The sequence below is a fragment of the Sander lucioperca genome, chromosome 8 (genome assembly GCF_008315115.2).
Source record: "Sander lucioperca isolate FBNREF2018 chromosome 8, SLUC_FBN_1.2, whole genome shotgun sequence".
Lineage (NCBI taxonomy): Eukaryota > Metazoa > Chordata > Actinopteri > Perciformes > Percidae > Sander > Sander lucioperca.
Window position 1 is genome coordinate 4,442,376 of NC_050180.1, and position 19,591 is coordinate 4,461,966.

The 19,591-nt window shown below is 36.5% G+C and overlaps 1 protein-coding gene across 1 annotated transcript; it reads left to right on the forward strand.

The window, feature by feature from the left end:
- The first annotated feature begins 4 nt into the window (after nt 1-4).
- c8h2orf69 (chromosome 8 C2orf69 homolog) lies at nt 5-18,146 on the forward strand. Its single transcript, XM_036004045.1, has 4 exons — nt 5-303; nt 15,601-15,839; nt 17,125-17,603; nt 17,643-18,146. The coding sequence occupies exons 1-3, from the start codon at nt 61-63 to the stop codon at nt 17,600-17,602; spliced, it is 960 nt and encodes a 319-aa protein (XP_035859938.1). The 5' UTR covers nt 5-60; the 3' UTR covers nt 17,603; nt 17,643-18,146.
- The last annotated feature ends 1,445 nt before the right edge of the window (nt 18,147-19,591 follow it).

The following is a 19,591-nucleotide window of genomic DNA, read 5'->3' on the forward strand; positions in this document are numbered from 1 at the left end:
GAGTCCAGTCGATGCAAGCCACTCGAGCAGAACTTCACTCTAATAGCTGTGGCCAAAACGATGACTTCTGTGGCAGCGACGACATCCTCTGAACCTCCGGGGCTGCACGCAGCAGCCAGCCGAGATGTAGGCTCTGGGAGCCCGCGGCAGAGGCTCCAGAAGCTGCTCGCAGTGCCCGGATACGACCCGAGCCGAGTTAACGACCTGCTGCTCCTCCGGCCTGATACAGACGGTCAGACTGCTGCAGAACCGAAGGAGGAGAGCAGCAACGCGCATGTTGTGTTTTTCCACGGGGATATTCAGGTGAGTGCGATGGACGGTATGTGTGGGGTCTCAGGTTATCCACGGTGTCAACAGAAGATGATTGATGACTAACTTAACTACATGTTTTTAATCATTGACAGTTGTTACTGTGATAGGGTTGTTATACCAATGCCATTCACTGACACCCACATAAACACAGATGGGTAAATAAAATCCTGTCAGGGCTCAAAGCCACAAGGAGATATGGATTTCAGATATATATGGGTAACTCCATCCCTGGCTTTTTAAAGGGGATGTTGGATGGAGAGGTGTAGATCACACCCATTTAACTTTTTCAAACTTTACAAAGACACACTATAACAATACAGACTGACTTACTGAAAAATAAAATGATGGATTCTTTTATCAAAATCAGAATCAAAAAAGTTTTATTGCCACAGTTAGTACACTTATGTGGAATTTGCCTTGGTGGTTGGTGCATACATAAACAAACAAACAAACATATTAAACATTAATAAGAAATAAACAATAAATACAGAAAAACAAATATATACATCATAACTGTTGCATGAGAAAAAGGAGGCTGAATGGGTTGAGTGCAAAATTTGCAAAGAATATATAGTATGTGCAATGTAGAGATGTAAGTCCAGGATGAAGGTTAATACAAAGTGTAGTGACTATGGGGTTAAGAGTCAGTGTCAGTAGGGGTCATGGACCGCAGCCTCCTGCCAGAGGGGAGGGGTTCAAACTGTTTGTGTCCGGGGGGTAGAGGGATCGGCTACAATCTCTCCTTGGCGTCCTGGAGGCGTACAGGTCTTGGAGATTGCAGCCAATCACCTTTTCAGCAAAGTGGATGATACGCTGCACTCTGCAGCAGCGTACCAGATGGTGATGGGAGCAGCTGAGGATGCACTCAATGATGGCAGTGTGGAAGTGCACCATCATTGTCTTTGGCAGGTTGAACTTATTTAGCTGCCGCAGGAAGTACATCCTGTGCTGGGCTTTTTCGATGAGGGAGCTGATGTTCAGCTCCCACTTGAGGTCCTGGGAGATGATGGAGCCCCAGGAAGCGGAACTCCGCAATGTTGACTGTGGAGTCACCCAAGGTGATTAGAGGTGGGTGGGGCTGCGTCCTTCCTAAAGTCCAAAACCCTCTCCACTGTCTTCAGAGCGTTTAGCTCCAAGTTGTTCTGAATGCACCAGGTCACCAAGGGGGTCTGTAGGCGGACTCATCCACACCAAAACTAGAACTGCAGGGGGTCCAGGAGTGGGTTGGTGAGGGTTTTGAGGTGAGCCAGAACAAGGCGCTCCAAAGACTTCATAACTACAGAGGTCAGGGCAACGGGTCTGTAGTCATTAAAGGAGAATTCCGGCCAATTTTTACGTTAAAAATCAGTGCAGGCAACACGGAGAAGCTGCAGCTACATGTAGTTTAGTACGTAGCTGCAGCTACTCCGTGTTACCTGCACTGATTCGGGTCAAGGTTTTTTCTATCGAAAGTACTTGAGGAGCTATAGCGATCAAGATTAACGTAAAAAATTGGCCGGAATTCTCCTTTAAGTCGTGTGATCCTTGTTTTCTTGGGGACCGGGATGATGGTGGAGGACTTGAAGCAGGCTGGTATGTGGCATGTCTCCAGTGAGTTGTTAAAGATGTCTGTCAACACCGGAGACAGCTGATCAGCGCAGTGCTTCAAGGTGGAGGGAGTAACTGAGTCTGGTCTGGCTGCTTTGCGGGGGTCTGTTGACTTGTCTTTCCTGAATAGGTTGTTGTTGTGGAGGGGGGAGGAGGACTCTATTTTATTATTTTGATGTAGTATTCAAGATTTTCCATTTTGAGGTAGTGCATGTAGTTTTAACTAAGGGCCTATACAGTTTGTGTCTCTGTGTATTTCTTTTATGTGCAGCCACTTCACTGACTTATATGAATGCTAAACACCATGTGACATTTATAGGGTAATGAATATGTATTTTTGAGATGGAAGACACCTTTTATAGCACACAGCATGTGACACCTCATGGGTGTCAGGAAAGGTTATCAGCAGACTAAGTCTTTTTTGTTTTACTGCTTCATAAAAAAACAACTCATTAAACCAAAGGAATTGCCTGTGCGCCTTTATGTACGTCATGGGGACACATTTAGGATTGCTTGCGTTAGAATTGCACGCCATGTCGGGCAAGTAAATATAACCATCCACTTGCCCGTTCGGGCATCATTGTATCATAATCATCTGAATTGAATGTGCCCTTTGCCGATCAAGAATTTAGTTGCGCTTAAAGGTCCAGTGTGGAATGTTTTTAGTTGTTCATTCTCAAAATCTGTGTTGCCCAAACTTATCCTTTTTCATGAATATTTACTACCACCATCAATTCCAAGTATTCCTTTTGGCTTGAAATTTTACATTTGCGTTTGCATGAACTGGGGTAGACGCTCCATATTCATGCTCCATCATGAAATACGTTAGCCGGTAAGGGACATACAGGACATACTGCTCCACCTTCCGCGTTTTCTCTGTCACATGATAAACTCACAGCTGCTGCTAATGCTGCTAATGGGTATCGTAGCTTCCCGGCCCCGGCAAGTTTGAAGAAGGAAACATGGAGGACCACACGTATTCAAAATCCAAATTTCAGGAAAAGGAGTCTTCTTCTTCTTCGCTCAGAAAAAGAAAAAGGATATTGAAAAGAGCAAGAGACCGACTTTTTGAAGTGTGAAGGCTACCGTAGCTGTAATACGTACTTTGAACTGCGTGGAGCGACAGAGTTGATTGATATATGATCTCAACGCTAGATGGGAGAAGTTCCTACACATTGGACCTTTAATGCTTTTGACGATATTATTTTACACTTTCGATGCTTTCAACGTTTGACCTTTTTCGAATTTTTTGTTGACATTTTTATGCTTTTTGAAGTTTTTTTTATTTATTTTTTTAAGTTTAACATTGTTTTCAATATTTTTTTATGCTGCCTTCCAAAGCTTTTTTCCCGCGTTCTTTTTAAACTTTTTTTCTGATGTTTTTCCTCATAAAAATAGATTTTTTTTTTACTTGCCCGACCGGACAAGTGAAAAAAAACCTAAGTGTTTGAACCCTGCCCATTTAGTAGCATTATATGTAGCCTAGTTCATTCTGCACAAATTATTGTTGACTGTCACTGCATAACACAAATCTGTAACTTCAAAAATCAAACAGAGATTGAAGCTAGTAAATCTGAGAGAGGGTTTTAACAGATGAGGGCAGATATTTGACCTCGTCACACTTGGCTGCTCTTAGCTACATTAATATCAGGTTAAGTTTATTAATACTTTATAGGAGAGACTGTCTAGAGCTCAGTAATAATATGTCACAAAATGTAACTGAAAGAAGCACTACCCACAGAGAAGAGTAGAATGATTGGAGACAGCACTGTCTGCAGAGATATGGTGCACTTCCTGTATTGATGCCACCTTCAGCTGTGAGTTGGATCAGCTTTGTGTAAGGTGACCGGGTGATTTGACAAAATTGAACGTGGTTATCTGAGTAGGGACTTGAATTTCCAGAATCCCACTGCGATATAATTGTAACACCTTTAAGTGATGGTATCAGGCATGTAATACAAAAATGATCAGTAATCAAAAAAGCTTTTTAAACGAGAAAATGCATTTCCTGCACAAAATGCGCGTGAATGCTGAAAAGCTAAATTGCTAAAGCTAAACTGGATTGCTAACTTAACTGCGTAAGAAGAAGGCGAAGAAGTGAGAATAGTTGGATAAGTGGGAATGGTTTTAATGTAAAAGTATGAATTTCATTAAAAAAAGATGTGGGATATTTAAGGTTTTTTGAAAAACTAATGCTGAACTGAATTGGCTTTAAAAGTTCAATAATGCCAAAAGATGTAGAACATTGTACGGTTTGAATTTGATTTCTAGCTGAAAGTATAAGTATGTCTAAAACAGTCATAGTACAATATGTCTAAAAAAAGTCAATACAGTATGTTGAAAAAAAGTCATAGTATAGTATGTCAAAAAAAATGAATATTCGGAAAAAGTCATGAAAATGAGGAACTTCCGGTGACGCCATGTTGGAGGCAGCAGCCTAAAAAATGAGCTCCATCCGTTCAATTGCAAAATTGCACAAACCGAACCTCTATAAGAAGCAAAGGCTCAAAATAGGAGCACATGAAGGACAAGAACTAAAACCTAAAGCAGCTAACAATGATACAAACTGCGATGCTGCGAATCAGAATCCAAAATATTAGCGGAGCTAGAGAAACTAAGGAAGGACAATCTAGATGGCCACACCAAGACCAAGCTTTCACTGACGAAGTTGGAATCATATACAGTACATACAAAACTATGTACAGAATAGAAAAATCTGCTAACACACTTCACTCGAGCCGAAAGGTGAAATAACTAAACTTGTAAAAAGAACCGTGGAGGTAGAAGGCCATATTAGCGCAGCAGAGGATATCGAGAGGAGACACGAGACAGCATGCGGTATTTACTACACAGGGAGATGGACCAGACGGCCAGCTGTGAAGACCTGCAGAACAGATCAAGACGGAATAACCTAAGAATGTACAGAGTGCCCGAAGGAAGTGAAGGAAAGGATGTAAAGGCTTTTGTGAAGGAACTTATTCAATCAGTTCTTCAACCGATACCTGGAGTGAATGTACAAATAGAGAGAGCCCACCGATCCTTAACAGCTAAGCCAAAGAAACCTACTACTGCTGCTCCGAGATCTCTGATTGTCAAGTTTATAGATTATTCAGTGAAAGATGCCGAAAAGATACTATATTATGACGTTATTACTTTTTTCGACATACTATACTATGACTTTTTTCACCATGCTATACTATGACTTTTTATCCTTTTTTTCGACATACTATACTTTGACTTTATTATCACTTTTTTCGACATACTATACTATGACTTTTTTATCACTTTTTTCGACATACTATACTATGACTTTTTTATCACTTTTTTCGACATACTATACTATGACTTTTTTCAACATGCTATACTATGACTTTTTATCCTTTTTTTCGACATACTGTACTATGACTTTTATCACTTTTTTCGACATACTATACTATGACATTTTTATCACTTTTTTCGACATACTATACTGTGACTTTTTATCATTTTTTTTGTACATGATATACTATGACTTTTTATCACTTTTTTTCGACATACTATACTATGGCTTTTTTATCCTTTCCTTTCGACATACTATACTATGACTTTTTTATCACTTTTCGACATACTATACTATGACCTTTTTCGACATGCTATACTATAACTTTTTACCCTTTCTTTTCAACATGCATGACTTTATCACTTTTTTTGACATACTATACTATGACTTTTTTCAACATGCTATACTATGACTTTTTATCTTTTTTTCGACATACTATACTATGACTTTTTTATCACTTTTTTCGACATACTATACTATGACTTTTTATCATTTTTTGTACATGATATACTATGACTTTTTATCCTTTCTTTTCAACATACTATACTATGACTTTTTATCACTTTTTTCGACATACTATACTATGACTTTTTATCACTTTTTTGACATGCTATACTATGGCTTTTTTATCCTTTCTTTTCAACATACTATACTATGACTTTTTATCACTTTTTTGACATATTATACTATGACTTTTTATCACTTTTTTGACATGCTATACTATGACTTTTTATCCTTTCCTTTCAACATACTAGACTATGATTTTTTTTTCTCACTTTTTTCGACATACTATGCTATGAGTTTTTTCGACATGCTATAGTATGACTTTTTATCACTTTTTTCAACATGCTATACTATGACTTTTTAATGACTTTTTATCTTTTTTTTTTTCGACATACTATACTATGACTTCATTACTTTTTTTGACATACTATACTCTGACTTTTTATCCTTTGTTTTCAACATACTATACTATGACTTTATTATCACTTTTTTCGACATACTATAATATGACTTTTTATCATTTTCATGTACATGATATACTATAACTTTTTACCCTTTCTTTTCGACATACTATACTATGACTTTTTATCCTTTCTTTTCAACATACTATACTATGACTTTATCACTTTTTTTGACATACTATACTATGACTTTTTATCCTTTCTTTTCAACATACTATACTATGACTTTATCACTTTTTTTGACATACTATACTATGACTTTTTATCCTTTCTTTTCAACATACTACACTATGACTTTATCACTTTTTTTGACATACTATACTATGACTTTCTTGTCACTTTTTTCGACATACTATACTGTGGCTTTTTTCGACATACTAATACTATGACTTTTTATCCTTTCTTTTCAACATACTGTACTGTGACTTTTTATCACTTTTTTTGACATACTATACTATGACTTTTTATCCTTTCTTTTCAACATACTATACTATGGCTTTTTTATCACTTTTTTCGACATACTATACTATGACATTTTTATCACTTTTTTCAACGTACTATACTGTGACTTTTTATCACTTTTTTCGACATGCTATACTATGACTTTTTATCACTTTTTTTCCGACATGCTATACTATGACTTTTTAACCTTTCTTTTCGACATACTATACTATGACTTTTTATTACTTTTTTCGACATACTATACTATGGCTTTTTTATCCTTTCCTTTCGACATACTATACTATGACTTTTTTATCACTTTTCGACATACTATACTATGACCTTTTTCGACATGCTATACTATAACTTTTTACCCTTTCTTTTCAACATGCATGACTTTATCACTTTTTTTGACATACTATATTATGACTTTTTTCAACATGCTATACTATGACTTTTTCTTTTTTTCGACATACTATACTTTGACTTTATTATCACTTTTTTCGACATACTATACTATGACTTTTTTATCACTTTTTTCGACATACTGTACTATGACTTTTTTCAACATGCTATACTATGACTTTTTATCCTTTTTTTCGACATACTATACTATGACTTTATTATCACTTTTTTCGACATACTATACTATGACTTTTTTATCACTTTTTTCGACATACTATACTATGACTTTTTTCAACATGCTATACTATGACTTTTTATCCTTTTTTTCGACATACTATACTATGACTTTATTATCACTTTTTTCGACATACTATACTGTGACTTTTTATCATTTTTTTTGTACATGATATACTATGACTTTTTATCACTTTTTTTCGACATGCTATACTATGACTTTTTAACCTTTCTTTTCGACATAGTATACTATGAGTTTTTATTACTTTTTTCGACATACTATACTATGGCTTTTTTATCCTTTCCTTTCGACATACTATACTATGACTTTTTTATCACTTTTCGACATACTATACTATGACCTTTTTCGACATGCTATACTATGACTTTTTACCCTTTCTTTTCAACATGCATGACTTTATCACTTTTTTTGACATACTATACTATGACTTTTTTCAACATGCTATACTATGACTTTTTATCTTTTTTTCGACATACTATACTATGACTTTTTTATCACTTTTTTCGACATACTATACTATGACTTTTTATCATTTTTTGTACATGATATACTATGACTTTTTATCCTTTCTTTTCAACATACTATACTATGACTTTTTATCACTTTTTTCGACATACTATACTATGACTTTTTATCACTTTTTTGACATGCTATACTATGGCTTTTTTATCCTTTCTTTTCAACATACTATACTATGACTTTTTATCACTTTTTTGACATATTATACTATGACTTTTTAATCACTTTTTTGACATGCTATACTATGACTTTTTATCCTTTCCTTTCAACATACTAGACTATGATTTTTTTTCTCACTTTTTTCGACATACTATGCTATGAGTTTTTTCGACATGCTATAGTATGACTTTTTATCACTTTTTTCAACATGCTATACTATGACTTTTTAATGACTTTTTATCTTTTTTTTTCCGACATACTATACTATGACTTCATTACTTTTTTTGACATACTATACTCTGACTTTTTATCCTTTGTTTTCAACATACTATACTATGACTTTATTATCACTTTTTTCGACATACTATAATATGACTTTTTATCATTTTCATGTACATGATATACTATAACTTTTTACCCTTTCTTTTCGACATACTATACTATGAGTTTTTATTACTTTTTTCGACATACTATACTATGACTTTTTATCCTTTCTTTTCAACATACTATACTATGACTTTATCACTTTTTTTGACATACTATACTATGACTTTTTATCCTTTCTTTTCAACATACTATACTATGACTTTTCATCACTTTGTTTTGACATACTATACTATGATTTTCTCTCACTTTTTTCGACATACTATACTATGACTTTTTTATCACTTTTTTCAACATACTATACTATGGCTTTTTTCGACATACTATACTATGACTTTTTTATCACTTTTTTCAACATACTATACTATGGCTTTTTTTGACATACTATACTATGACTTTTTATCCTTTCTTTTCAACATACTATACTATGACTTTATCACTTTTTTTGACATACTATGACTTTTTTATCACTTTTTTCGACATACTATACTATGACTTTATCACTTTTTTTGACATACTATACTATGACTTTTTATCCTTTCTTTTCAACATACTATACTATGACTTTATCACTTTTTTTGACATACTATACTATGACTTTTTATCCTTTCTTTTCAACATACTATACTATGACTTTTCATCACTTTGTTTTGACATACTATACTATGATTTTCTCTCACTTTTTTCGACATACTATACTATGACTTTTTTATCACTTTTTTCAACATACTATACTATGGCTTTTTTCGACATACTATACTATGACTTTTTATCCTTTCTTTTCAACATACTATACTATGACTTTATCACTTTTTTTGACATACTATGACTTTTTTATCACTTTTTTCGACATACTATACTATGACTTTATCACTTTTTTTGACATACTATACTATGACTTTTTATCCTTTCTTTTCAACATACTATACTATGACTTTATCACTTTTTTTGACATACTATACTATGACTTTTTATCCTTTCTTTTCAACATACTATACTATGACTTTTCATCACTTTGTTTTGACATACTATACTATGATTTTCTCTCACTTTTTTCGACATACTATACTATGACTTTTTTATCACTTTTTTCAACATACTATACTATGGCTTTTTTCGACATACTATACTATGACTTTTTATCCTTTCTTTTCAACATACTATACTATGACTTTATCACTTTTTTTTGACATACTATGACTTTTTTATCACTTTTTTCGACATACTATACTATGACTTTATCACTTTTTTTGACATACTATACTATGACTTTTTATCCTTTCTTTTCAACATACTGTACTGTGACTTTTTATCACTTTTTTTGACATACTATACTATGAACTTTTATCCTTTCTTTTCAACATACTATACTATGGCTTTTATCACTTTTTTTTGACATACTATGGCTTTTTTATCACTTTTTTCGACTTACTATACTATGGCTTTTTATCTTTTTTTTCGACATAGTATACTGTGACTTCATTACTTTATTCAACATACTGTACTATGACTTTATCACTTTTTTCAACATGCTATACTATGACTTTTTATCCTTTCTTTTCGACATACTATACTATGTTTTTTTTTTTTGACATGCTATACTATTACCTTTTTATCCTTTTTTTTTGTACATGCTATACTATGACTTTTTATCGTTTTTTTCAACATGCTATACTATGACTTTTTATCCCTTCTTTTCGACATACTATACTATGGCTTTTTTCGGCATACTATACTATGACTTTTTTATCACTTTTTTCAACACACTATACTATGACTTTTTTATCACTTTTTTCGACATACTATACTATGGCTTTTTTTGACATACTATACTATGACTTTTTATCCTTTCTTTTCAACATACTATACTATGACTTTTTATCACTTTTTTTTGACATACTATAGTATGACTTTATCACTTTTTTTGACATGCTATACTATGACTTTTTATCCTTTCTTTTCGACATACTATACAATGTTTTTTTTTCGACATGCTATACTATTACCTTTTATCCTTTTTTTTGTACATGCTATACTATGACTTTATCTTTTTTTTCGACATATTATACTATGGCTTTTTATCTCTTTTCGACATGCTATCACTTTTTTCGACATGCTACACTATGATTTTATATAATTCTTTTTCGATATACTATACTATGACTTTATCTTTTTTTTCGACATACTATACTATGGCTTTTTTTCTTTTTTTTTGACATACTATACTATGACTTTATTACTTTTTTTGACATACTATGACTTTTTTATCACTTTTTTCGACATACTATACTATGACTTTATCACTTTTTTTGACATACTATACTATGACTTTTTATCCTTTCTTTTCAACATACTATACTATGACTTTATCACTTTTTTTGACATACAATACTATGACTTTTTATCCTTTCTTTTCAACATACTATACTATGACTTTTCATCACTTTGTTTTGACATACTATACTATGATTTTCTCTCACTTTTTTCGACATACTATACTATGACTTTTTTATCACTTTTTTCAACATACTATACTATGGCTTTTTTCGACATACTATACTATGACTTTTTATCCTTTCTTTTCAACATACTATACTATGACTTTATCACTTTTTTTTGACATACTATGACTTTTTTATCACTTTTTTCGACATACTATACTATGACTTTATCACTTTTTTTGACATACTATACTATGACTTTTTATCCTTTCTTTTCAACATACTGTACTGTGACTTTTTATCACTTTTTTTGACATACTATACTATGAACTTTTATCCTTTCTTTTCAACATACTATACTATGGCTTTTATCACTTTTTTTTGACATACTATGGCTTTTTTATCACTTTTTTCGACATACTATACTATGGCTTTTTATCTTTTTTTTCGACATAGTATACTGTGACTTCATTACTTTATTCAACATACTGTACTATGACTTTATCACTTTTTTCAACATGCTATACTATGACTTTTTATCCTTTCTTTTCGACATACTATACTATGTTTTTTTTTTTTGACATGCTATACTATTACCTTTTTATCCTTTTTTTTTGTACATGCTATACTATGACTTTTTATCGTTTTTTTCAACATGCTATACTATGACTTTTTATCCCTTCTTTTCGACATACTATACTATGGCTTTTTTTGACATACTATACTATGACTTTTTATCCTTTCTTTTCAACATACTATACTATGACTTTTTATCACTTTTTTTTGACATACTATAGTATGACTTTATCACTTTTTTTGACATGCTATACTATGACTTTTTATCCTTTCTTTTCGACATACTATACAATGTTTTTTTTTCGACATGCTATACTATTACCTTTTATCCTTTTTTTTGTACATGCTATACTATGACTTTATCTTTTTTTTCGACATATTATACTATGGCTTTTTATCTCTTTTCGACATGCTATCACTTTTTTCGACATGCTACACTATGATTTTATATAATTTTTTTTCGATATACTATACTATGACTATCTTTTTTTTCGACATACTATACTATGGCTTTTTTTCTTTTTTTTTGACATACTATACTATGACTTTATTACTTTTTTCGACATGCTATGCTATGGCTTTTTATCATTTTTTTCGACATACTATACTATGACTTTATATCATTTTTTTTCCCGATATAATATACCATGGCTTTTTATCTTTTTTTTCGACATACTATACTATGGCTTTTTATCACATTTTTCGACGTACTATATTATGGATTTTTATCACTCTTTTCGACATGATATACTATGACTTTTTATCACTTTTTTCGACATAGTCAATCAAAATCACAATCAGAAGAACTTTATTTGTCCCGTGATGGAACTTCATTTGTGGTCAGGCACATTCAGACACAACATACAAAAATACATCAGTATTACAATCAATCATACCAGAGAATAAATAATCCTGTAGCCTATTACTTCAGCGATCTGATTATAAACACATCAGGTTGTTAGTAACCAAATACAGACAAAGTACACAGTATACTATACTAATACTTCTTTCGACATGCTATGACTTTTTTGACATACTATACTATGACTTCATTACTTTTTTCGACATGTTATACTATGACTTTTTATCCTTTCTTGTCGACATACTATACTATGACTTTTTATCACTTTTTTTGATGTTATACTATGACTTTTTATCTTTTTTTTGGACATACTATACTATGACTTTATCACTTTTTCCACATACTGTACAATGACTTTATCACTTTTTCCACATACTATACTATAACTTTTTTTCTTTTTTTTCGACATACTATACTATGGCTTTTTTCGACATGCTATATTATTACTTTTTTATCACTTTTTTCGACATACTCTACTATGACTTTTTATAAATTTTTTTCAACATACTATATACTATGACCATTTAATATTTTTTTGGAGATTACTATAACTTTTTATCTTTTTTTTTTGACATACTATACTATGACTTTTTTCGACATGTTATACTATGACTTTTTCATCACTTTTTTCAACATACTATACCATGGCTGCAGCAAGAGGCTGCCGCACGACACAGCAACATCTTGATTGATGAACATGGTTGAGGAGTATAGATACCTGGATGTTAACATTGACAACAGGCTGAACTGGAAAATCAACATCACTGCTGTTTACAAGAAGGGGATGAGCAGACTCTATTTCCTGAGGAAGCTCAGATCCTTCAACGTGTGCAGCAGAATGTTGGAGATGTTCTACCAGTCTGTTGTGGCCAGCGCTCTGTTCTCCTCCGCCATCTGCTATGGAAGCAGCATCGGAGCCAGTGACACAAACAGACTGCACACACTGATCAGGAAGGCTGGCTCCGTTATTGGCTGCAGACAGGTGACATTTGAAGCTGTGGTGGAGGGGGGGTCACTAAACAAACTGTTATCTATCATGGATAACCCTGACCACCCTCTCCACCCCACACTGGTCCTTCTCTAAGAGGCTCTGAAAGCTTCCATGTCGCAGGGACAGCTACAAAAAAATCATTCCTGCCACAGCTGTGTTTGAGATAACTTTCTCATTACCTAACACATTACAATACTGCACTATTAGGCCTCCTGCACACTGGTTACTTCATATTTAATATTATACATGTTTAATTTTGTTATATATACTATGTATGTAGGAGGTAAATTGTATTCTACACTTGTATATACATGTACATTCTTTTTTATCCCTCTAAGTATATTATTTTCTGTAGTTGTTCTGGCATTTTTATCTTTGCTATCTTATTTTATTTTATCTTATTTATTATTTCTAGTAAATTTCTTGTTTTTTCTGTATGTGTGTGACTGAGTATGTCCTTGTAACTTGCTGCTTGTAACAGTAATTGCCCAATTTGGGATTAATAAAGTCTATCTATCTATGACTTTTTTCGACATACTATACTATGACTTTTTATCACTTTTTTCGACAGGGGCTGCATTAAATGTAGAAGTTCTTGTGCAATACGTTTCAGGTTTTGTTTTCCCCTGAGACATCAGTGTGTGTGTGTGTGTGTGTGTGTGTGTGTGTGTGTGTGTGTGTGTGTGTGTGTGTGTGTGTGTGTGTGTGTGTGTGTGTGTGTGTTTGGGAACGTGTGTGCAGTTTTGAGTAAACCGCTTTGGGGAATAGGTAGGACATGGTAGTGTCTCTCCAGCCTGTGCCAAACATCTAATTGCTGCAGCTGTCAGATTATGCAAAACGGTCTCATCAGAGGCCTATTGTTTCTTTTTCTTTTTTTTTTTAGTAAGTGGAAGGGACACTTACTAATCTAGTGTAAAAAAATAAATAATTAATTAAACATCACCCATTTGTTTTCCTTGTCTAATTGCTATCAAGAATTCAAGAACGCGCCTCATGTCCTGAAGCTATTCTTGTGCCCCATCCATCTATCTATTCATTGTCCTCATTTGCAATTCATTATGCAACTTACCAGACAAGTGTTAATATTCCCACCGTGTGCTGGTATTTGCCAGGAGACGTTTGTATGTGCAGGATGCTGTCACAGTGACGTTTCCATGTTAATAAAAATGAATGAAGTCATTGTGTTCAGGACCTCACAGTCTGACGGCAGGCTGAAGAGAAGCTGCTGATGGAACTAATTACGCGCGTCAAAGAGAGACTGATGTGTGTGATGTTTTCAGTCAGACTCACTGGAGAGGATGTTTGGCTCACAGATCGAAGCTAACATTTGTCAAAGAAACAAATTAATCATTTTGCAAACATCTTTAGAGTATTTTTTGAAAGATGTTTTTTTTTTTGCATCGTTCTCTCTGAATTTCAAGTGTTTAAAGGCCCAATAACACAGCGTAAGTCACCCCCTAACAGCTAATTTTAGCCAAAGTGGAATTTAGCACTCCTACTGAAAACAGTTGCAGAGCGACAATAGGTATATGTCATATATTTCATGTTGTTCCAGTGCAACGTGATATCATGACTTCGCGTAAACATACACGCCCACTTCCTAAAACCAAGTGGCGTGTTATCTGTACGCATTTTGAGCTATCCGCATGTATGTCTACGCTGTATACAGCGGACGTAAACATACACGCCACTTAGACGGGTTGGGTTTAGGAAAAGAAGAAAGCGTCGGTTGGGTTTAGGAAACGTGACACGCGGGACACGATCCCCGGTCTCCTGGGTGAAAGTCCTGTGTTTGACCCATCCACCCCCCCAACCAACCTCTCTACACGTATTTTCAGCCTTTCATACTAGAGATGTTCCTATACCGATACCAGTATTATAACTGACCGTCAAACTGCAGAATAAAAGAAAGTTCTGTGGCATTCATGTTTCACAAAGAGTTTAACCTGAGCCAGACCAACAACAAAGATAGAAATAATATCCCATCCATACAGGGATAGTAGTATACAGTTGTTAAAACTATATATTAAAATATATGACACACTGGTATCGGATCAGTACTTGGTATCGGCCGATACACAAGTTCAGGTATCAGAATCAGTATCGGGAAGCAAAAAATGGTATCGGACCATCTCTATTTCATACTACTCCCTACGGCGTCAATTCACACACAATTGCAAGGTAATGTAAGTCAATGGAGGCCAAACGGCGTTGATAAACACGCTAAAAAGCAAGTATGTGTCTTGATAACACGCCAATAATGGCATACGAATTGGCGTGTCATACATACGCCATTTCATGAGATCAGTCTGTCCAGTGTGTAAAAGTTGTGTACTGCAGCTTTAAACAACCTCTCTCTCTGTGTGTGTGGTTGTCTATGCAGAACTTTGAGGAGGAGATGGCTCTGCAGCCCGAAGGAGCCCAGTGGCTCTCCTGGAGTCTGGAGCAGGTGGCCCTCACCCTGGGCCGACGCTTCCCTGACCAACATGTTTGGGTGGTCCGAGCCTCCCGCATGTATCTCCACAAGTTCAGCTGCTACCAAAACTTTGTGGAGAGCAACATGTTCGGGGCACCGGAGCACTCGCCCTACTCACCTGACATTGGAGTGTTTCACCAACTCAGGTTTCTTGTTGTTTTTAAAACTTTTTCTTCCACGATCAGTTTATCCAACATATATCATCTGAATTATGTTGTATGGGTTAAATCCCATTTGGTCACTTGGGGGCAAGCAAACAAGTTTTGAACTCAGCACTTCTTACAGACATGTAACTTATATGATGTAAGTCCAATATTCTTTCCTCCTGTAGCTCTGCTTTGGTCCCTACCACCTCTTGAGGGAAATATTTGACTAAATGCTCCACTATGTTCACCAGCTAGTCGCTAACTTTGTCCGTCTGCTGAACAGGTAGTGTACAGTGTGTTATAAAGGCACCAGACCCAACCAGCCAAGGAGCGGGCCCAAAGCACAACACAACAGAGGAGCGGGAATCCTCCAACCCGACGTGTAGGACCCATTAAATAACTGTGTTATGGTTAAGTAGAGGCCGACACCTTCTGTGGGCAATATGAAGGTGTAGATGTCGCCAGGTCTGGACTCTTATCCAGCATGTGAAATTTGGGGCAGGCAATTTGCATGTTTTACCACGGCGACACCGCTCTAACTAATTGGGGTTGTTACGGCCCTAGCGGTTAGCCTCTTGCTTTAACAGTCTGGTTTACTACAGCACTTTTACTAACACAGTTAACATAGAACTAGCACAGCGGTACAAAGATTGGAGAATGATGAGGAATAAGCTGCTGCCAACATCAAGCCTTGGTGTAGACTTGTGAAACAGGAAGTTAAATAGCCCAGCCTCCTAATCAGCCAATCAGCAGGGAGTGCATCAGTGGACACGGGACCAATCCGTGCTCTCATCTGTCAAAAGAAAGATGTTTTGAGGACAAGAGAGCTCTCACTTTCACATGATTACAAAATATGGCTAGGGGCGCTATAGGGGTGTCAAGATAAGAGCAACGCTCCCAACCAAATCATCGAAGGAACTTTATCCCAGCCCTGGTGTGCGTTTGGGGGCGCTACGGAGGCCGCTGGCCACGTCCGAGCCCAGCCACTACAGAACTTTTTTCACTAGGTCTGACAAGTGTGCCAATTCTTGTGAGTTTTTGAGCATCCCAAGCCGATTTTAAAAAATGTGATTGCGCGGCAAAAAAACAATAAGTTCCTCGCATTTTCCCCAAATAATTGTGATAGTAGTTAGATAGTAGTTGCTGAATTCTTAGTGCATCAGTTGTAAAGACCTCTGCATTGCCAAAGTCTCAGAAAACACATTACAGTATGAGCTTTACCCAATGACTGCATGGTGATTGTGTTGCGTTCCAGTTAGCAGTCTAAAAGCCTTTCTGATCACAGGGCCCTGCTGAGCCACGGCATGGAGCGAGCCAACTTACCAAACCCCCTTCAGCCACAAGGAGGCGCTGACAGCATCCCCCCAGGGTTTTCCCTGACACTGGTGGGCTTCAGCAAAGGCTGCGTGGTGCTGAACCAGATGGTGTACGAGCTGGCCGGCGCCCGCGCAGACCTGCAGATGTCGCACTTTGTCAGTCGCGTCTCGGACATTTACTGGCTGGACGGCGGGCACCCGGGGGGCAGTGAGACCTGGGTGACCAACAAGCAAGTGTTAAAGGAACTGGCTTCCTGCGGAGTGTCGATCCACGCCCACGTGACCCCGTACGAGGTGTGTGACCCGATGCGGGCCTGGGTGGGCCGTGAGCACGCACACTTCATTAAGACCCTGGAGGAGTTTGGGGCCTGTCCAAGAAAGAAGCTGCACTTTGAGGACGAGCCCCCCTCCATCGAAAACCACTTCAGGGTCATTCAGGAGTTTTGAGTTTGGCTTGGATTGGTCCTGAGACCTTACCACTGAGGTCTCATTCGCTGGTCTTACCTCATTTGTTTTGAATGATTTAAGAATTTAGAACATGTAACAGATGCTGGTGTGTTGCACTTCCTGCTGCTAAATGCACTTGTCCTGAGTTTGATGACCCAGGAGCCTTTCCCCTGCCCCCCCCCCTCCCACCTGTGGCCACAGTAGGAACATGCAGGTAGGTTCTTTATTCTTCAGGCTTAATGGAACCTTTTACATTTGATTCTGGCTCTTGCTTCGTGTTGCTTCAGAGCTGTCGATTTAGAAACATGAATGATGTATGTTGTTTCAGCTGGATTTTGCTTATGAGGGAATTTCTCTCATTTCCGTTTTATGTGATTAAGTGTAACGTTGTGACTTGTTTTAATTTCTGCATTATTTTTAACTGAACTTAAAAGGTACAATCTTGAAGATCTCTGTTTCGATGCTGATCGCAGGTGTGTTTTTGGATCTCACGTTCACTAGTTTCATTGTCCGTAGACATCGATCTCGGACCAGATTAGAACGCAAATTTCGGTTCCACTTAATGTGTCGACTGAAATATTTTTTACCGTTAGCTAGCTACCGTAAATGTAGGCTACTTTTAAAATGCCATATTTTCCCTCTGGGCTCACCAAAACGGACGTGAAAGCATATTAACCATTCACTGCACGTTATCGCTAGTAAACGTATTACACTTTTTCAAGAATCGGTTTAGGAATCGGAATCGTTTTAAAAGTACCCGTTCGGCATCGGAATTGTAAAAATCCAGACGGTACCCAGCCCTAGTCGCTACAGACACCCAGTTTGTAATACTTTATATGCAAGGCATTCAATCACCATCGTGTTACCTCATTCAGCAATAGATAGTTAACAAGACATTTATTTCAATGGAAATCTTTGAGATTATTACTTTAATTTATGTTCGGCTGAAGCAGAACAGCTCATTACGTTGTGTTTCTATGTGCACTTGTGTTGAGCTACTTTAAGACATCTGAATGTCTGATGCTGAATTCTTGATTGTTTTCAAACATTTGGCTAATTTACTTGGTTAACAACATAAAAAAAGGTTCTGTTGTCATTCCTTTACTTGGGTTCCCAACACAATCTCACCTCAAGGTCAATTTAGTAGCTGTTCCAGAGCTTTCAGTCATATCACAGGTTCTTTTTCAGCAAATGGAGCAGATTAGCTTTGAATTTCATCTGCTGATGAAGATGATGTGGACTAGAGGGTGACACGGGAATCAATTGTCGCTCCCATCCCATCCCGATCCCAAGAAAATACTCCTGTCACATCCCGATCATCGGACTGCCCTCCCAAAAAAAATCCTGTCCTGCAAAATCCCGAGAGACTCCCGAATCCCGTCCCGCTTCATTCCTTATGTTGTTTAAAGTTATATATGTGTGTGTGTGTGTGTGTGTGTGTGTGTGTGTGTGTGTGTGTACAGCTGCAGCGATGGCCGAGGGAGCGAGAGCGGCTCCTCTGCTCTGCTGTGCTGATGTAGTTGTGTGAATGCAGCGCTGCAGAGCCGTGTGTCTCTCTCTGCTGGGTGGGTTAAGTAGTGACAATTTATCGAGACTCCCGAGGGTCATCGTATTCCCAATCAACAAACGTATGTGGTTCTCTTTTCTAAAACGAAATGCCTCGCAATCTTTGAGCGCACTCACCACATTGCAGCGTCATTTCTTAATTTAATCTCCAGCTCCGTCCCGCTCCCGTTGATTTCTATTCTTGATCCGTCCCGAACACGTTACCGACAATGAAATTTACTCCCGTACCGCGGGACTCCCGCGGGAATCACGTGACCCGCGGGAGTCCCGAAAAATTGACACCCTCTAATGTGGACCCTGAGGAGAGATTTTGTCATTTGCTGTTAGGAATGAACTCAATATAACGCTTTGACATACCGGCCCATTTCATGACATCCTTTTAAAATATTAACTGAGCATGTTAACTTTGGAGTAGTCCCTTTG